Here is a 21,595-nt window from a genome sequence, read left to right on the forward strand (position 1 = left end):
GTGAATAGAGCAGTTATGTCGAAGGAGACCATGACTTTGTCCTCTTCTATCTTGGTATCTTTGATGATGTTCAGAAATTCTTGGGTAGAGCAGATGGAGTGGCATGAGTCTTCTACCAGGTATTTCAGTTTATGGTGAAGTTCCTTTGCCAGTCTGTATGATGGTGTGCCAGGAAGTGAGACTATGGCTCTCAGGAGGCCCCCTGGATTGGGTGCCTTAGATAATTTGTAGAAATGGGGTGTGTTGGATCCATTAGGTTTCATTCTTTGGAGATCTGTCTTGTTAATTTCGCCTGATTTGTGGAGATTCTTCAGTTATGCTGTGATACAGTTTTCTAGCTGCAGAATCGGGTCCATTGCCACCTGTTGGTAGTTGTCAGTATCTGCAAGTAGTGAGTTCACCTTTTCAAAGTACTGTTCTGTTTCGGATGACAGTCATGCGCCCTTTGTCTGCCAGTAGGATTACAATATTTCTGTCTTTTCTGAGTCATTCTAGGACTTTCCTTTGCTGTGTGTTGAGGATGTTCCCTTCGTTCTTCCTGCTCAGTATTGGTGCTACTCTTTGTCTAATTGTCTGCTGGATTTCTTCTGTGCGTGCATCGTCTTTCAGGGTTGATTCCAATCCTGCTAGGAAGTCCTTTTTGTCTGCATCTCTGTAGCTGTAGTTCATTCCGGTTACTAGGACAGCTTTTTCTGTGTCTGCTCATGGTCGGTCTGATAGGTTCTTAATCAAGCTTCTGAATTGTCTGTGTTGTTCTTTTGTGTGAGATTGACCAATTTTCCTTGTAGGGATAGTTTATTTTTTGTTTTGGTCTGCTGTTGTTTGATGCTAATGGCTTGTTCTAATAGGTTTGTCCATTCCTGGCCAGTCTCATTGGTGTACAAACATTTTTGGCATGAAGTTCCCTGTTCATAAAAATATCTATACAGTGTATTCAAGAACAACGGGTACCTGATAAACATAGTCCGTCGATTCTTCAACAAACCCAAACAAGAAGACAACACGCCCAGAGATTCTAGCCACACTTCTTATATCAAAGACATCTCGGAGATGACTACCAGACTACTCTGACCTTTTGGCATCATGGTAGCTCACAAACAGCTACTGATGAACCGAAAGGACCATGTACCAACAACCAGCAAATCAAATGTCACATACAAAATACCCTGCAAAGACTGTAACACTATATTGGACAGACAGGCAGAAAACTAGCCACCAAAAGACATGACCAGCTATCACTAGCATCCTTACACACAGATGAAGAAGGACACCACCTCGATTGGGACAACATATCCATCCTAGATGGAAATGTGTTGCTGGAAAAGCGCAGCAGGTCAGGCAGCATCTAGGGAACAGGAGAATCGACGTTTCGGGCATTAGCCCTTCTTCAGGAATGAATCCATCCTAGGGCAGGCTAAACAGAGACATGCACGGAAATTCCTAGAGGCCTGGCATTCAAATCGGAACTCCACCAATGAACACATCAATTTGGGCCCCACTTACCAAACTCTGAGAAAAAGGACCAAAAATGATATCACCCACTTTAACAGACCAAGACACATAAATAGAAACACAACGCCAGCACTTCACTGGAGGCTCACTGATGATGTTACCTAGCATAGTGACGAAACATCTGAGAACAAACCTACCAGTTCAGCAAGCAAACTTACAACCTGAAACTCAACTACAAATCATAATCTCGAGACTCCTTAATGACATAACATTTCTAGGAAGCCTCAGCCAAGGATTCTCTGTAGCTAGCACCTGGATGTAAAACTAATCAAGCCCATCTCACTTCAGCCCTTCTAGGACTGAAACTCTAGTCCATGCCTTATGTTAATACTATCAACTTTGGCCATCTTGCCAATTGCTAGCCTTCGTGAACTTGAGGCTGTCCAAAACTCTGCTGCCTACTTCTGAACTTGCACCATATTTTATTTGCTAATGTGCTTTGTCTTTTCTATGGGCAGAACCTTGTTGATGCACTGGAGAGCTGACAAGATAACCAAGCCATCTCTTCCTGGAAGGCCTGTCAAAGTATATGACAATCAGGGAGTGATGGGGCTACCAGCGGGGATTTCCCTGGAATCACGAGTCTGGAGGTGGAAGTCCAGTGTGGTGAAAGCTGTCTCATGTTCAGTAGCATCTCATAGGGAGGTTGTGGTTTCTGCGAGATAATTTTCAGGACCACTAAGGATCCAGGACTGATGTAAGTGATACATGGGAGTATGTGGTTTCTCAGGTTGTGGGTAACAGAGGGAGCTGTTTCCAGTGGTACTCTTCCCACCATAAGTCCTGTCATTTGATCATGTACAGATTGATTTTGATCCCTAATTGGGCCCTTAAGGACCTCATTGGCAATACAGCAGGAAGGCTAAGCATATGCCCTGTAGCCAGGGGAGATGAGAAAGCACCGGGGGATTGGACATGCCAACACCCTGCCTAGTTATGTTTCTTTCTTGCCTCCAAGCATGTTAGGTCCAGGTGCCGAAGCTTCTGCCATTATTTTCAATTTCCTCCATGGTATCAATCCTCCCTCTCTGTAGTATCTTCCACTGTCAGAACCTTCAGAGATCATTGTGATTTTACAATTTTGTTCCCTTGAGCATCTTCATTTTTCTTGTTCTTCTTGGCATCTCAGCTACCAAAGCTTTCAACTGTGAAACTCCCTTTGTAAACTTTGCTACCCCACTCCCTCTTTCCTTCCTACTTTGAGAGTCATTAAAACCATTTTTTTGGTTAAGGCTATTGCCATCAGCATTAATAACTGCTTGCACTGTTTACTGGTGTCAAATTTTATTTGATAATGTTGCTGTGAGACACCTTGGGAAGTTATATCATACTAGTTCATGGTATAAATACAATTTGTTGATAAGTTAGCTCTTCTATAACGTGATGGTTGCGTTCTTGTGCAACCCCGTGTTATAGAAAAATCACACTTTAGAAACTGTGCTTAAAGTGCTAGTGATGTCATCACGTTACAGCCAGCACACATTTTAAAGCTTCGCACTTTAGAAACAAACAGTGTCCCCAATTCATCAATCACGTTAGAGCGAATTCGCGTTGATGAAATGGACGTTATAACAGAACGACCGGTGTATAGGGAGATCACGGGTTCGTAAGTATAATCCATTTTTATTCATACTTAGTCTGGTGAGTTACCAGGCATCATCAGAACACATCAGTGATAAAGCGACCAATAGCTTTTCTGGAGTTGTGCTCTCAATAGGATTTTCACAGTCATCTGCCAAAACTTGGGCAAATTATAAATGTACATGATTACTAACTTAAGTGAATATCATTATTAGTTTGAGTTCCTACCTTGTGCCACACTTTCTGAAACATGTTTCTTATAGGGTTCAACATAAATGCCCAGTTTTTGTAGGAATTCCTTGTAATTCACTGTTCCAGTTCTGGACAGTTGATGTCGAGAACAAAGCCTGATGGAAATAAATAGCTTGATCAGAGAAATTAACCAAAAATAATAATTGAGCAGAACTTAGCTGTAGCAATGGGACATTGCATTCCTGTTACTTCTTCCGAAGTGAACTACCTCACACTTTGGAACCCAACCAACGAATCGAACAACCAATGACAGTCCCACAGCACCATTCCAGAGGAGACTCAATGACATTTCAGTGCGATAAAGGCAAAATGCTGTGGATACTGGACATCTGAAACAAACACAGAGAATGGTGGCAAAACACAGCAGGTCTGGCAGCATCTGAGCAGAAGGAGACAGAGTGAACACTGAGTCCAGTACATTTATTAAAAGTATTTAAAAATACCTTTCTCCAACACCTTTCAGTTCTGAAGAAGAGTCATATCAGACTTGAAATGTTCATTCTGTTTCTCTCTCCACAAATGTTGCCAGGTCTGCTGCGTTTCTCCAGCATTCTCTGTTATTATTTGATATTTCAGTGCAATCAGATATTTGCATGGACAGCATCAGGCCTCCCATGAAACAAAAGCTCTGGAAATCTTGCTCCCAAAAGCTTTCAAACAATCAGAGACCTCTGACAGTCCAGCAACAGCAGGAACAATGGCCATGGTAAGGGCCTCGACAGCAGGTCCCATAGAACGTTACAGCGCAGTAACGTTCAGCCCTCGACTTTGCGCCAACCTGTGAAATTAATCTGATGCCCATCTAACCTACACCATTCCATTATTATCCATATGTATGTCCAATGTCCATTTAAATACCCTTAATGTCAGCGAGTCAACTACTGTCGCAGGCAGGCCATTCCATGCCCCTACTACTCTGAGTAAAGAATCTAACACGGGGTTGCACAATATCTGTCCTAAATCTATCCCCCCTCAATTTAAAGTTATGACCCCTCGTGTTAGCCTTCACTATCCGAGGAAAAAGGCTCTCACTATCCACCCTATCTAACCCTCTGAATATCTTATATGTCTCAATTAAGTCACCTCTCAACCTGCTTCTCTCCAATGAAGACAGCCTCAGTTCCCTCAGCCTTTCCTCGTAAGACCTTCCTTCCATACCAGACAACATCCAAGTAAATCTCCTCTGAACCCTTTCCAAAGCTTCCACATCCTTCCTATAATGCAGTGACCAGAACTGTACACAATACTCCAGGGTGCAGCTTTACCAGTGTCTTGTACAGCTGAAGCATGACCTCATGGCTCTGAAGCTCAATTCCCCGACCAATAAACACCAACACACCATATGTCTATCAATCTGGGTGGCAACTTTCAGGGATCTACACACCCGGACACTGAGATCTCTCTGTTCATCTATACTACCAAGAATTTTATCATTAGCCCAGTACACTGCATTCCTGTTACTTCTTCCGAAGTGAACTATCTCACACTTTTCCGTATTAAAATCAATTTGTCACTTTTCAGCCCAGCTCTGCTTCTTATCTATGTCCCTCTGTAACCCACAACATCCTTCAGCACTATCCACAACTCTGGCTACCTGAGTGTCATCCGCAAATTAGCTAACCCATCCTTGTATGCCCACATCCAGATCATTTATGAAAATGACAAACAGCAGTGGCTCCAAAACAGATCCTTGCAGTATACCACTGGTAACTGAGCTCCAGGATGAACATTTCCCATCAACCACTACCCTTTTTTTTTGTCAGCTAGCCAATTTCTGATCCAAACCACTAAATCACCTTCAATCCCATTTCTGATCCAAACCACTAAATCACCTTCAATCCCGAAACTCTGTATTTTGTGCAATAGCCTACTGTGTGGCATCTTACCAAACGCCTTATCGAAGTCCATATACATCACATCAACTGCTTTATCTTCATCCACCTGTTTTGTCACCTTCTCAAAGAACTCAATAAGGTTAGTTAGGCATGACCTAGCCTTCACAAAACCGGGTTGACTATCCCTAATCAAATTATTTCTTTTCAGATGATTATAAATCCTATCTCTTATAACCTTTTCCAACTCCTTACCCACAACTGAAGTAAGGCTCACTGGCCTATAATTACCAGGGTTGGCCAGACTTCCCTTCTTAAACAAGGGAACAACATTTGCTATCCTCCAGTCTTCTGGCACTACTCCTGTCGACAATAATGACATAAAGATCAACGCCAAAGGCTCTGCAATCTCCTCCTTGGCTTCCCAGAGAATCCCAGGATAAATCCCATCCAGCCCAGGGATCTTATCTATTTTAAGATCTTCTAAAATTGCTAAAACCTCCTCTTTGTCAACCGCACTCCCATCTAATCTAATAGCCTGTACCTCTGTATTCTCACTAACATTGCCCTTTTCCAATGTGAATATTGATGAAAAGTATTCATTAAGCACTTCTCCTATGTCCTTAGATTCTACACACAACTTCCCACTACTGTCGTTGATCAGCACTAATCTTACTCTAGTCATTCTTTTATTCCTGATATACCTATAGAAGGTCTTAGGGTTTTCCTTGATCCCATCCGCCAACAACTTCTCATGTCCCCTCCTGGCTCTCCATAGCCATCTCTTTAGATCTTTTCTGGCTAATTTAGAACTCTCAAGCCCCCTAACTAAGCCTTCACGCTTCATCCTCACATAAGCCACCTTCTTTCTCTTGACAAGAGCTTCAACTTCTTTGGTAAACCATGGCTCCCTCTCTCGACAACTATCTCCCTGCCTGGTAGATATATATTTATCAAAAACCCGCAGTAGCTGTTTCTTGAATAAGCTCCACATTTCAAGTTTATCCATCCCCTGCAGTTTCCTTCCCCATCCTATGCATCCTAAATCTCACCTAATCACATCACAATTGCCTTTCCCCCAGTTATACCTCTTTCACTGAGGTATATACCTATCCCTGCCTATTGCTATTGTAAAAAAACCAAATTGTGGTCATTATTGCCAAAGTGCTCACCTACCTCCAAATCTAACACCTGCCAGGTTAATTCCCATTTCCAAATCCAATATAGCATTGCCCCTTGTTGGCCTGTCTACATACTGTGTCAGAAAACCCTTCTGCACACATTTAACAAAAACTGACCAATCTAAACTACTTGAACTATAGTATTCCCAGTCAATATTGGGGAAGTTAAAGTTCCCCATAACAACTGCCCTGTTATTCTCGCTTCTATCGAGAATCATCTTTGCCATCCTTTCCCCTACATCCCTGGAATAATTCAGAGGCCTATAGAAAACTCCCAACAGGGTGCCCTCTCCTTTTCTGTTTCTAACCTCAGCCCAAACTACCTCAGTGGATGAGTCCTCTAATGTCATGTCAGCTGCTGTAATACTACCCTTGATTAACAATGCCACACACACACCTCCCTCCCCCAACCCCCTCCTTTTACCATCTTCTTTGTTCTTCCTAAACATCTAAATTCCAGAATCTGCAACAACCATTCCAATCCCTCCTGCAACCATGTCTCTGAACTGGCCACAACATCGAAATCCCAGGTACCAACCCATGCTGCAAGTTCACCTAACTTATTCTGGACGCTCCTGGCATTGAAGTACACACATTTCAAACCAACATATGATTGCCGGTGCCCTCTCACAACCTTGCAAACTTATTGCTGACTTCACTACCCTCTACCTCCTATACACTGGAAGTACAATTCAGGTTCCCACCCCACTGGTGCATTAATTTAAATCCCGCACGAAGAGCATGAGCGAATACCCCCTCCCCCGGATATTAGTACCCCTCTGGTTCAGGTGAAGACCATCTTGTTTGTAGAGGTCCCACCTTCCCCAGAAAGAGCTCCAATTATCGAAGAATCCAAAACCCTCCCTCCGCACCATCCTTGCGGCCACGTGTTCAGCTCCGCTCTCTCCCTGTTCCTCGCTTCATTAGTACGTGGCACAGGCAACAAACCCAACAACTCTGTTTGATCTAGCTCTAAGCTTCCATCTTAGCTCCCTGAATTTCTGCCTTAGACCCCCACCTTTCTTCTTACCTATGTTGTTAATGCCTATGTGAACCACGATTTTGGGGCTGCTCCCCCTCCCCCTCAAGGATCACAGAAACATGATCAGAGACATCATGAATCCTGGCACCTGGGCGGCAACACACCAATCTCTCTCATTCCCACAAAACCTCATATCTGTCTGCTAACTATGGAGTCCCCAGGGACTCAAGCTTTGCTGCTCTTCCCCCTTCCCCTCTAAGCTGGATCCTTCAAAGTTAGAGAAGTGCATGGACAGAGGTTCTCTGAGATGGTGATTAAGGTTAGACTGGGGTAGGATATACACTGACCAGCAGATGGGAGAGGATGTACGAGCTGGAGAGCCTTGTTTGGGAGCAAGGGCCGATGGCGTTGGCTTGGTAGTTGAGGTTGCATCAATCAAGGAGTGGGAGGATCATTTGGGACAAATTTAACAGCAAGGACAAGGGTTAGCTTCCCATTACCATGTCCTTTAATTATAGACAAAGCACATCCCTAGATGCCTGGTTCCTTTGCCCATTGGTGAATAGCAGCAGCAGCAGGTTGAAGTCTTTAAGGGATAACTTAAGGCTCTGTCTTGGCCTCTAGATGATAATGCTACCCAACAGCCTTCCTATCTATAATGAATCAAAGGGAAATGGGAAGACAACAAACCTCTATCACACACTCTGCTCTGGCAGGGCATTAAATTTCACCCCTTTGGATCAGTCATGGTTCAATGGTGTCACTCTCACTTCAAGTTAGAATGTTTTAGATTCATGTCCAGAAACCAGAGCATATAACCTAGCTTGACATTTCAGTGGAGTAGCCACAATGTCACAGGTGCCACCTTTGGAGTGAAAAACTGATGCCCCCTCATGCTGTGTATGACTTTGGTACCTTGCTCATATTCTCCATTAACTTTTATTTATCAAAGGAAAATGCATTCTGTATCAATGATGATATTTGCAGGGTAACTTTCATTCACTGAATCAAATGGGAGTTACTATCAACAACAATTATGTAATGCTAGGCTATTCTGGGACTATTGAAAGCAATTAATCAGTCTCGTATATTATTATTAGCATTTATTACTCTTCTGTTGAAATATATAAAACTGATTATTATGCTGCTTTGTAATCACTGTTGACTACATATTTGACCATTCAACTTGTTTTGCCAGTTTAGGCACATTTTCTGACTGTCGTCCATGAAAGTAATTATATTTTAGAAAAAGAGGTCATTTAGTGATTGAATACTACTACAGTGGATTGATAAAGAGCATTAAGAGATTATAGGAACAGCCAAAAGTCACCCAGAAACACCAAAAGCATACATCTGGTTATGCTGACCTTTCAAATTGAGAATCTGTCATTCGAAAGCAGTAACTCTCAAGAACTCGTCGAACGTCATAGCACCGAATGTGCTCATCCTTGTTATAATCAAACAACTTAAAGGCTCTGATGAGGTTTTTTAAATTATTTGAAATCTAAGTTAGAGAAATAACAAGAGTTTTCAAAAATCAGTAACTTAATACAAAAACTGAAGACTTGGGATGAATGCTATGGTCTACTGTCAGTGAGAGCCAGGGAGTGGGCATGTAAAATAAAGCAGCTGGCCAGCCTTCCTGCCCACACCTGAATAGTCCTGTTTCCCCATTGTGTGCAATATGAGGGGATGTTAGGGTGGGAGGGAAAGAGGGGAGGAAGCCTGGTAAGGTACCAAGCATCCTGCTTGATAAATAATACATAATTAATATTAACAAAAAATTGTAGTCTTAGGCCTATTTAGGACCTTGAGTATAGAATTATCCACAACTTAGGGTTTTAATTAGCATTAGGACACTTACCCCAAGCTAATACATCCAGCTTATTCCTCCACCTGAGGCTCTCTAACCCACACTATCCTCTCACCTCTGATTACAACTCTGCGAGCAGAAAGAATTACTGTATCAATTTGGACAGTACAACGTCGGCATTTCTAAATGAAATGGCCAATCTAATGTGACGTTATCGCGATTATTTATTCATAACGAAAATTTAGAGAAGTCTGCAGCCAAGCCCACAGCTAGATATTTCTCTCCAAAATATTTGTTCACTTGTGAGCAAGGCCTTTACCAATGATGACTTCATTGTGATGAAACATTGTTTTAGGAGCAGGGACTCATAAATTTGCTATGGGGCTGCCACAAGGAACTTGGTGGAAAAAAAAAAGCTTTGTAATCAGTCTGGGGATACCAATATAATATGCAGTTCAAATGCTGGTCTGAGTGTTAGAGACCACCACATACCTTTCCTATTTGGGTCTATAAACTGAAGTGGAAGTTGAATGACTGTACAGACAAAATAGCTACAGAGTTTCACAACTTAGAAAGATCAATTAATGCACATTTTAAGCTGTGCAAGACAACGTTACTTTTGGAAGAAATTAGGGGCATGATCTGAGTCAGAGTAAAACCAAGGGATTTTGAAGGTAAGAAAGTTCTTTCTATGATACCCTCTGATCAAATTGCAGTTTGCTATGAAGTTTTAAGTGCAAGAGCAGCCAGAGGTATCCAGAGTCTACAAACTGAAAACATCTCTCCCCTTCTCCCCATGTGGGTTAAAAGGCAGAACACAAAGAAAATTGAATAGGAGTTTTAAGGAAAAAAAATGTCTCGGTCCATCAGCTCAATTTTAAAAGTGAAATGCAGAACAATCAATTCTTTACAGACAACAACATGTCAGGGACAATTTAATCCACACTTGAAATCTTGACTTTTGATCTTTGGAATTTTCTTTTCCCTGCCTGTTCTTTCTTCTATTTGTAATATTTCTGAATTTTGTCATCTGAAATCATGAATGAGTGAGTGTAATGTTGGGGTTTTAAAGAGATAAATTTCAAATCACGTAATAGTAGAATAGGAATCCTCTCTTTTTTTCTACCATTTGCTCATGTGTGTTTTGATAATGGAGTTATTTTCTATTAATGATGAAACCTGGTGTGAATTACTTTTGTCCTGTCAGAAGAATTGGTTATCTTGCTGACCTGATTGGGGTTTTATGCATTTTGTGACAGCTTGAGGAAGAAGGATTCCTGTTTATTGGTGCACTCTTTTCAGTAGAGTCATGATAAGTGGGAAGCAAATAACCACTACAGAATTTTAAGCAATTAAGTTTGAAAATCATTAGCTTTGTCTGAGTCCGGTGAAGAAGTACATTATGAGTTATAAACATGCCATGGCAACTGAGACCTTTGTGGGCATATGTGTCAATCCCAACTCCATGTATTTGAGGAGTCTTTTTGTTAAGGGTGAAGGGGCATTGCAAAAATGAAACTATTCAGCCTTTAATTCCATGCTTCATAATTCATTATTATTTCATAATTGATTTACCCCAAAAGACCAGGTGCAGGAGGGCATGCCTTTCTGACATATAGCTCACTAAGACGAAATTTCCCCTTATCTTCGGTAAAAGTAATAGTTCTTAGGCATGGTTTTTCTTCATTCAGAACCTTTATCCAGAAGTGTACAATGCCCTTTTAAGAACGTGGATGGAATCTAACATTAAAAGGCAGCAGATTAATTTTTAGGTTTTGTCACATAACAGGGGACTTTTCACCTTTTCTTTGAGATGATTCTCAATCTCTTTTACTGTCATATTGCACTTGGTCATAACAGAACTGCTCCTGGAGAATGAAAAAAGGAGAATAGAAAAACAATCAGTTGCTACTGTGAAATAAACCCAGCACAGAGGCTGTGTGAAAATATAAAGCACTACTGCAAGTGACTTCTATGATAAACGTTTCTTATAGCTTACAACAGTGGGTCAACAGTGTCTAGAGCAAATATGTACTGCACTGTGTGGCAGTGATTCAGAAACAGGACTTTTAAAACAATTAAATTAAATTGAATTGAATTAAATCATGTTGTTATGACGGATCTTTTTAAAATTTAGAGGAAAACAAAATAATTTAGTGTAAAAATAATTAAATAAATCAGTTGCAGGACATTTATCTAATAAAAATACTGAGAAATAGACAAGGTCTTTTCCCTGGGGTGGGGGAGTCAGAACAAGAGGGCATAGGTATAGGTTGGGAAGTTTTAAAAGGGACCTAAGGGGCAACTTTTTCATGCAGAGGGTGCTGTGTGAATAGAATGAGCTGCCAGAGGAAGTGGTAGAGGCTGGTACAATTACAACATTTAAAAGGTATCTGAATGGATATATGAATAGGAAGGGTTTAGAGGGATATGGGCCAAGTGCTGGCAAATGGGACTAGATTAATTTAGGATATCTGGTCAGCATGGGAGAGTTGGACTGAAGGGTCTGTGTCCGTGCTGTACATCTCTATAACTCTATAATTGTTGGATAGACATATAAACTGCAGATTGTCTTTACCATCTACCTCAGTTCCAGATAAGTGAATCTTAAGAGCAAAGTTGCTTCCTGTGAATGTGCAATTTTATAGTCCAATTGATAAATTGTTGAATGTGGAATGCCACTCACAAAGAATGTTTTGAGAGAATTTGAAAATCAGTTTTTGTCCCCCCACAAGGATCTCGGTGCTGTTTCTTCGTATCTTTTGTGTGCAACATTCATTTTCATTGCACAGGGTACGTTGGGCAGCTGATTGCCTACTTGAGATGTATTTCTATCCCTAGATAGAGTACATTCTGGCCAAGAAAACCTGTGATCAAACAACCTGCTTACAGTCGCTATCCAGTCTCATAAATGAATTGGCACTCTGCCCCAGGCTCTGCCCTGACCAGGCATTAGTGACGTGGGACGGGAATAATTAACTAGAGAAATTTGTTTCTAAAGTTGTCGTATTTGCATAGACCTTTATTTTATTTCCACAGGTTCAATATATGTTGCAATTACCTGCAGGCCCTTACTGAAGAGTTAAATAAAAAATTCAGATCATACAATGCCTTGAGTGAGAGGCTGAAAACTGTAAGTCATTAATTCAGTTTAAGCTGTAAAAAAAAATCAATACATTTCTAAGGGTTCTTGACAGGGTAAATGTTGGAGGATGTTTTTCCCTGTGGGAAAATTTTTAACTGGGAAGCACAGTTTCAAAATAAGGGCCTTCCCATTTAAGAGATAAGGAAGAAATTTCTTCTCTCAAAAATCCTTAAGCTTATTAGGCATTCACTAGCACAGAAAGTTGTGGAAGCTACATCACTGAACACATTCAAGCCTCAGGTAGACAACTTTTGATCTCCAAGGATGTTAAAGGTTATTTGGGGGTGTGGAGTGTAGATGTAGGCAGTAAAGTGCAGTTAAAGCCACAATCAGATAACCAAATGCTCTTAAGATTCAGTTACGTTTATATGAAAACAATGTTTTTATTTCATTGTTCTAAGTATCACTAGATAAAGCCATAGATCAGCAAAATATGGAAATACAAAGCTAGTCAATTGGCATCTGTAAAGAGAAAAGGCAAGTTATAATATTTTGGTTAGGTACAATCCATCCGAGTGAAGGGTACACATCTAAAATACCATAAATCATCTTTTGCATTTTACAGATTTTGAGTGTTATTACTTTCCAAAATTTTGTTTTTCTTTATTTTGGAATCTCAGTTTTTTTTCCATTTTATTTAGGTGCTTACCTGCTAAGTGTACTTCTTACTCGAGATCCATCAGATGTACAGAACTGGTCCAGAAATACATTGTAAGGAACTGTTTCATCACTGCTGATGGGAAGCTTAAAAAGACAAAGCGTACATTTTATAAGATGTACCAAACACAAATGTTCCAATGTGAGGAATAGCATCTGCTCATGCCAATTATTTCAAAAGGATGCTATAAGTTTGGGGATGAGAAGCCCATTTTTAACTTCGTCATCGTCTGGCAGCTCATTATTTTAAAAGTTAACACATCCCTGTAATAGTTCTGAACATATCTATTTTCACTTCCATCTTCGAGAATCGAAGAGGCTAGAATTGAACCCAGGTCCCTGACACTGTGAGGCAGCAGTGTTAACCACTGAGCCACCATGCCACCCCATGTTATGCAATCCATTCTTGGCAGTATTGTACTGAGAAGTCCTATGTGATTGCCCATACATAAACACAATTCAACTTCATCATCTTATACATGAAATACTATAATTCTCAAGAACCACCTTGTAATGAGAATTCTCATAGATGCAGAAATGGATGTTTTACTTTGTGATGTGGTCAATACACCCAATGCTCATGCATATGCAGCTGTCTCCAAATGAAGCTCCTTAATTATTAATTACAATATCACAGGATTAGGAATTGCACAACTCTAAATGTTCATATTTTTCATCGAAGCACGGGGTTTATCTTATATAACTTGTGTAAAACAATTAAGTTATAATGGGATACAGTGCGAAATGTAGTTGGAATTTCTGGATGGATATGGATTGAAGCCACATGTATGGTTTGGGCTCTTCATAAATGTGGTCAAAGGGATGCCATGCTGCTAGATATCATCAAATCCCTTATGAAACAAAAGCAATTTTTAAAAGAAGTGTGGGATTAATTGCATGGCTCTTTTGACAAGGTGACTGGCTTCCTTCTGTGTGGTATTATTTTATGATTCTAATCCCTGAATAAGAGAAGAGGAAGAGAGTGAATCTGGATAAGGTGAATTGGCGAAGGGGAGGAAAAGGAATCCAGCTGGAAACACAGTTCGAGGGAGTTAGCAGGAAGAAAATTAAAGAATTATAAGGGGGTATATCTAGCTACAACATGTAAAAAGAAAATTGGCAGAGATATTAAAGACTGGTCGATGGGGAGGTTTTTATGGATATAAGTAGGTTAGGACCCCCACAATGCTCCATGGAATGCAAGTGACACTTTTAAACTGGTTGCCTTGACATTTTCCCTCCTCTGACTCTATCTCAACCCTGTTTTTAGGGACGCAACCTTGACTCCAGCCTGTCTTTACCATGAAGAGGCAAAGGCAGGCACTGCCAGTCAGGGGATCACACCATCAGGAAATGGCCTAGTTCCAAATTCTTGGTTCAAAGTTGGAAATCCAGCCCAACACTTCAGATCCATGCCTTCATCGGAACTCCTTATGCTCTCCACAGATACTGCATTTGTAATACTTAACTTTAGAATTTTCAAGTATCCTATGAATGTGTGAGTCAGGTTTCACTGACTCTCAAATATGGGAGTAATCCTTAACACTGTGGCTAACTGGTGATCAAATAATTCAAAATTAGGTTTGAAAGAGGAAACAAAGTTTTCTGAAGGCAATTTTTCTTACTGGTAATTTCAAAACCATGGTGCTTATTGGGAAACAGTTTCAAATGGAAATCGTTATTAAAGAAGGAATTTCAGTGAACTTCACAGATATGACCAAGTTCACAGTTGTTACATTTTAGTCAGGATGACAGAGTTCCTTGAAGATAATAATCACCGAGGCAACAGCTCTCAAGACATTGGAGATGATTAAACTGAATCAATAGTTTAATCTAATAGAAATCACACATAAGCTGGAAATTCATCCATTGGCAGGGTAAGTGCACCTTAAGAAAACTTTCTCTAAAATGTTAGGCAGTAAATACGCAAGTTCTAAATATCTCATCCATAACGACATAAGTAATTACACGAATTTGGAACTTGAAATTGCTGAAGAGTGATAAAGATCAAAAATGATAATAGTCGTAGTAAAATTCTCAGCTGCTTTAAATTCAAGCATCAAACACATTTTTTAATGTTCAATTACCCTTGCAAGTAGATCCTGGAACTGTTTTGGATTAAGTGGCAGCAGATACTTTTCAATCACTCTTTGGAATTCGTCTTTGGTGACCGTTAGGTTTCGATGTACATCATAAGCATAGAAAGCTCTCCTCAAGTCAGCTTCCTTCTCTTTTGCTCTCTCAGCAAGAATATGTTCAATTTTTCTAATAGAATATCTTAGATCTGGCTCAGAGAATAATGATCCTAAGAAACAAATATCACACTAAATTTAAATAACTGGGTCAATACAAAAGAATAGCAGTGTAACATTTAATCTGCTTCAAACAAAACAACATACAAACATTATAAACAATAAGTAGTTTATAAAAGTGCCATCATCAAAAGGGGAAACAGCATTGGCAATTATTTTATCAACTCAATATAATTAATTAAAACAAACAGAAAAACAAGACAATAGTGTAACAAAGACATAACAAATGACAAATGTTTTAGTTCCTCCCTCCTCATAAGAAAGGGAAAGAACTACTGATAATCTCTGATAGAAAGTGCAAAGTTCAAACAATGGGAAATCAGACAGTGTAGTTAGTCAGACAATAGATTTCCATCTCAAACAGGAGTGTTATCTCAAACCCAGCCCAGAATAATAGGAACAAATTCTTATTTGTCTGTTGGTTTAACTTAGTCAATAATGTGATTAGAGCACAAATGTGTCTATAATTCAATTAATAAATAATCTTATTCACTCACATAAGCTACAAGATAACTGAAGTCAAAATGGGAGAATTGATGTCACATTTTGCAAACATTGGTGATTTGTTTTATAAACAACTGTGGACTGAATTGTCCATTAACCAGCAATATTACCAATAAAAATGTTGTTAAGAAAAGTCAATTTATTATTTTAATGCTATTGTTTTCCACATTGCTTTACCTGAAGATGACTGCAGTGAAGCTCGACTGTTGAAGTTACGTGATGAGCTCCTCCCTGGTGTTGACTGAGGTCTTGGAGTTAGTGGGATTCCACGAGACTCCAGACAAAGAGATCCCAAGTCTGGGGAAGAGCCAACCATCCTCTTTCAGTGCTGTACCAATAATCTGAAAGGCCAAGATTTAAGGTTCAACATGGTAAAAGAATTAACAAAGAGAATGCTGGAGAAACTCAGCAGGTCTGGCAACATCAGTTGAGTGAGAAACAAATTTGATATTTCTCGTCTAGAACGGCTTCTTCAGTTCTGAAGCAGCATTTTGCCTTTGCTTGAATGGTAAGATAATAAGCTGCAAATACAAATCATATTTTTACTTTGTACAGAAGTGCAACTCCTAGCTCATTGATAATATACCTGACTCTATTCTGTGTTCATCATGACTTACCTCCTGTTGTGTTTCCTCAATCTTAACTGGGTAAGAAAGATTATCGCTAACCACCAGCATCCAAACAATCAGGACACCTGCTTCTGCCAGTGCAAGGGGTTGGTTATTGATCTCAGTCAGTACCCAGGTTTTGGTTACCTGTCACACCCCAGTAACAAGACATCCAGCCCCACTAATGCCAGGTGTTGGTTACCTGTCCCTTCAATACCCAGGCTTTGGTTACATGTCCCTCAGTTACCTGTCCCTGCCTGATGCTGGTTATCTGTCCCCCGGTGACCAATTGTGGGCTACCTGTCATCCCAGTCCCCAGCAGCTCATTACCTGCCCCTTCCCCCAGTGCCCAGCGGTTCATTAACTGACACCACTCCCCCAGCAGCTGGTTACCTGTCTTGCCCCACACAGTGCCAAGCAGCTCATTACCTGACATCACTTACCAGTGCCTCGGTACTGGTTACCTGTCTCCCCTCCAAACTCACCTCCATCCCCACATTTATCTCTCAGCCTCGTCCCCCCCTCCACATTCCTGTGAAGGGCTTATGCCTGAAATGCTCCTGCTCCTCGGATGCTCCCTGACCTGCTGTGCTTTTTCAGCGCTACCCTTTTCGACTCTGACTCTCCAGCATCTGAAGTCCTCCCTTTCTCCTGTCTCCCCCCACTATGTTGGTTACCTGTGTACAGCATCCCCTCCCCGTGCCCAGGTGTTGCTTACCTGTGTACAGTGCACTACCCCACCTTGCCTAGGTGTTGGTCATCTGTGTACAGCTTCCCACCCCCATTGCCAGGTTTGGTTACCTGTGCACAGCTTCCCACCCCTATGCCCAAGTGTTGGTTACCTGTGCACAGCGCACCACCCCACCTTGCCTAGGTGTTGGTTACCTGCGCACAGTGCCACCCCACACCTTGCCTAGGTGTTGGTTACCTGCGCACAGTGCCACCCCACACCTTGCCTAGGTGTTGGTTACCTGCGCACAGTGCCACCCCACACCTTGCCTAGGTGTTGCTTATCTGTGCACATCTTCCCACCCCTTTGCCTAGGTGTTGGTTACCTGTGCACAGCGCACCACCGCACATTATCCAGGTGTTGGTTACCTGTGCACAGCACCACCCCCACCTTGCCCAGGTGTTGCTTACCTGTGCACAGCACACCACCCCACCTTGCCCAGGTGTTGGTTACCTGTGCACAGCACCATCCCCCACCTTGCCCAGGTGTTGCTTACCTGTGTACAGCTTCGTACCCTCATGCCCAGGTGTTGGTTACCTGTCCTCCCACAGTATTCAGCAGCTGGTTACCTGACTCCCCACACCACTGCAGTACCCAACAGCTGGTTACTTTTTCCCATCCCCTCCAGTGAACAGGTACCAGTGACCTGTTTCCCTGCTCCAGTGCCCTCCTGCAGTGCCCAAGTACCAGTTACCTGTCTCCCATGTGCCCTCCCCCACTGTTGCCCAGGTGCTGTTACCTGTCTCCCCTGTGCCTCCCGCACCCAGTACCCAGATTCTGGTTACCTGTCTCCCCCTGCCCTCCTCCAGTGCCCAGGTGCTAGTTACCTGCCTCCTCCATGCCGCCCTACTCCATTTCCCAGGTGCTGGTTACCAGTCTCCTCTGTAACCCCACACCCTCATTGCCCAGGTGCTGGTTACCTGTCTCCCCTATGACTCCACATCCTCATTGCCCAGGTGCCAGTTACCTGTCTCCCCTGCGACCCCTTCCGGTGCGCAGGTGCTGATTACCTGCTACCCCTGTGACTCCCACCGTGCCCAGTTGCCACTTACCTGTCCCTCCTGTGCCCCACCCTACCCAGTACCCAGGTTCTGGTTATCTGTCCCCCCTGTGCCCCCCTCCACCAGTACCCAGATGCTGGTTACCTGTCTCCCCATTCACCCCCACCCAGTACCCAGGTGCCAGTTACCTATCTTCCCCCATGCCCCACCCCCATTGACCAGGTGCTGGTTACCTGTCTCGCCTGTGCCCACCTCCAGTGTCCAGGGCCGGTTACCTGTCTCCTCTGTATCCCGCACCCAGTGCCCAAACGCCACTTAACTGTCTCCCCATGTACATCATACAGTACCGAGGTGCCGGTTACCTGTATGCCCTGTGCCCCCTACCTAGTGCCCAGGTGCCAGTTACCTGGCTCCCCTGTGTGTCCCCTGCCGTACACAGGTTCTGGTTACCTGTCTCCCCCATGCTACCCTCCACCCAATACCCAGGTGCTGGTTACCTGTCTCCCACGTGACCACCCCCCACCATTACCCAGGTACTGATAACCTGTCTCCCCCTCCATGTCTGCTCCAGTGCCCAGGTGCCAGTTCCCTCTGTGCCCCCCACACTGTACCCAAGTGCCAGTTACCTTCTCCCCTGTGCCCCCACACCATACCCAAGTGCAAGTTACATGCCGATCACCTGTCTCCCCCATGCCCCACATTGCCCAGGTGTTGGTTATCTGTCTCCCCCGTGCCCCCACATTGCCCAGGTGTTGGTTATCTGTCTCCCCCGTGCCCCCACATTGCCCAGGTGTTGGTTATCTGTCTCCCCCGTGCCCCCACATTGCCCAGGTGTTGGTTATCTGTCTCCCCCGTGCCCCCACATTGCCCAGGTGTTGGTTATCTGTCTCCCCCGTGCCCCCACATTGCCCAGGTGTTGGTTATCTGTCTCCCCCGTGCCCCCACATTGCCCAGGTGTTGGTTATCTGTCTCCCCCGTGCCCCCACATTGCCCAGGTGTTGGTTATCTGTCTCCCCCGTGCCCCCACATTGCCCAGGTGTTGGTTATCTGTCTCCCCCGTGCCCCCACATTGCCCAGGTGTTGGTTATCTGTCTCCCCCGTGCCCCCACATTGCCCAGGTGTTGGTTATCTGTCTGTTCTTGTTACCTGTCTCCCCCGTGCCCCACATTGCCCAGCTGTTGGTTACCTGTCTCCCCCGTGCCCCCACATTGCCCAGGTGCTGGTTACCTGTCTCCCCCGTGCCCCCACATTGCCCAGGTGTTGGTTACCTGTCTCCCCCGTGACCCCACATTGCCCAGGTGCTGGTTACCTGTTACCTGTCCCTACCTGTATGAGTGTGCCTCTGTCTCTCTCTCCTGTTACACCGACGCGCTCAGTTGCTGAGTATTTTCGTTGCTAGTCGGAATCCTAAACGCGGTCCTCATTGGCCCACTCATGGTGACCTCAGAGCAACACGGTTGCTGATTGGCGAAGCCCGGAGTGGGGGGTGGAGCCATTCCGCGGAGAGGGAGGAGTTTCTGCAACCCGTCCATCACGAACAGCCTGGAATGGATCAGTGAAAGTAAACTCTCCTCTCGTCCCACATTGCAAACCAGGGGTCCCAGTGCATGGATCGAATTCACTTCCTAGTCCACCCTTTGTTTTCTGTCCCTGTGTCCTTCCCTTTTTCAGAATTATCATCATGTCCAAAGGCATCATTCTCTGCCACAGCACTGCCACTGGGGCTTTCTGCCTGGATTCTGGCATTTCCAACATCTGCACTTGTTTTATCTCGGGTACGATCCACATTGACTTTGTTTCAGTAAATTACAACAAATCTCTGGTAACCGATTGCAAATGGAATAAAGTGCACACTGATTCGAGTTGAATTCCACCTGAGGGATTAATGCAGTCACGATCATTTACAGTGATGTGAGTCGCAAAACGGGCCAGAACAACGATCGTTTAAAATGAGCTCTGCTTTGTGATTTTATGCATTTCTGTGTTACCTGATTTCTTGTTATTCAGTTACATGTTGTCAATAAAATTTGAGTTGAAATCTATATCTAAATAATAGACTTTTGTGAAACAGTTTCATTGTTAAGGCAAATGGTTCAAATTTCTCCCTTCAGGATTATAGAGTTATGAACACAGAGAAAAAGGTTAAGAAGCTTACATTGTGAGAACAAGTTAAACAAGATCCCTTGAGTTTCGAGGTTTAAAGGATAATGTAACCTAAGTACTCTAAGCAATTAAGGAATTAGCACAGGTCAGTCTTGCTCCAACTAAATAGCAAGACAGGTTCAATGGGGCTAAATAGTCTGCTCCTATGTCTCTGCATAAAACATTGAGCGATTGGAAATGAACAAAAATTCAACCGAAGAGCTTTGTTGGGATGTGCAATTGTTGTTTGAAAATGACATCCCCTTGGAAATGTCCTCATTCTGATTGAAATAGTTGTACTACCATTGTTATTCACTTGGGGGAGCTATCATAATAGTAGGAGCCGTGACTTGGAGGGTTCCACAGGGGTCAGTGCTGAGACCGCAATGACTTAGAGAGGGGAACTGAATGTACTGTAGACAACGGCTGAAAAGGCAGTTTGCAAGAGGAATACCAACAGAGATATTGATAGCATAATTAAATGGGCAAAAAGTTGGAAAACAGAGAATAACGTGGAAAAATGTTAAGCACATTTTGGGAGAACAAAACAATATTATTTAAATGGAGAAAAACTGCAGAAAGTTGGAATACAAAAGGGATTTAGGAGTTCTTGTAAATAAAGCATACAGGTACAGCAGGTAATCAGGAAGGCTAATAGAATGTTGACCCTTATGCTGCCTGACCTGCTGCGCTTTTCCAGCAACACATTTCCAGCTCTGATCTCCAGCATCTGCAGACCTCACTTTCTCCTAATAGAATGTTGACCCTTATTTCAAAGGGGATTGAAGTGTAAAAGTAGGGAAGTCTTACTGCATTCTGGATTAGTGGTGCTGGAGGAGCAGCGAAATCGAGGTTTCGGGCAAAAGCCCTTCATCAGGAATAAAGGCAGTGAGCCTGAAGCGTGGAGAGATAAGCTAGAGGAGGGTGGGAGTGGGGAGAAAGTAGCATAGAGTACAATGGGTGAGTGGGGGAGGGGATGAAGGTGATAGGTCAGGGAGGAGAGGGTGGAGTGGATAGGTGGAAAAGGAGATAGGCAGGTAGGACAAGTCCGGACAAGTCATGGGGACAGTGCTGAGCTGGAAGTTTAGAACTAGGGTGAGGTGGGGGAAGGGAAAATGAGGAAACTGTTGAAGTCCACATTGATGCCCTGGGGTTGAAGTATTCCGAGGCGGAAGATGAGGCGTTCTTCCTCCAGGCGTCTGGTGGTGAGGAAGCGGCGGTGAAGGAGGCCCAGGACCTCCATGTCCACGGCAGAGTGGGAGGGGGGAGTTGAACTGTTGGGCCACGGGGCGAGGGAGGGTGGTGGGTGTATGGAATGAGCTGCCAGGGGAAGTGGTGGGGGC

General features: G+C 43.2%; 1 protein-coding gene across 1 annotated transcript in view; it reads right to left on the minus strand.

The window, feature by feature from the left end:
• Positions 1-20,064, minus strand: part of efcab6 (EF-hand calcium binding domain 6) — a 113,464-nt gene extending 93,400 nt beyond the window's left edge. The window contains exons 1-7 of the mRNA XM_043709199.1: positions 19,437-20,064; positions 15,949-16,112; positions 15,043-15,260; positions 12,948-13,042; positions 10,955-11,021; positions 8,708-8,844; positions 3,322-3,440 (exon numbers count right to left, since the gene is read on the minus strand). Of these exons, the coding sequence (XP_043565134.1) occupies positions 3,322-3,440; positions 8,708-8,844; positions 10,955-11,021; positions 12,948-13,042; positions 15,043-15,260; positions 15,949-16,087 (775 nt within the window). The 5' untranslated portion in view covers positions 16,088-16,112; positions 19,437-20,064. The remainder of the gene's footprint in view (positions 1-3,321; positions 3,441-8,707; positions 8,845-10,954; positions 11,022-12,947; positions 13,043-15,042; positions 15,261-15,948; positions 16,113-19,436) is intronic.
• Positions 20,065-21,595: the final 1,531 nt, after the last annotated feature.

Source organism: Chiloscyllium plagiosum, chromosome 19, assembly GCF_004010195.1.
Source record: "Chiloscyllium plagiosum isolate BGI_BamShark_2017 chromosome 19, ASM401019v2, whole genome shotgun sequence".
Taxonomy (NCBI): domain Eukaryota; kingdom Metazoa; phylum Chordata; class Chondrichthyes; order Orectolobiformes; family Hemiscylliidae; genus Chiloscyllium; species Chiloscyllium plagiosum.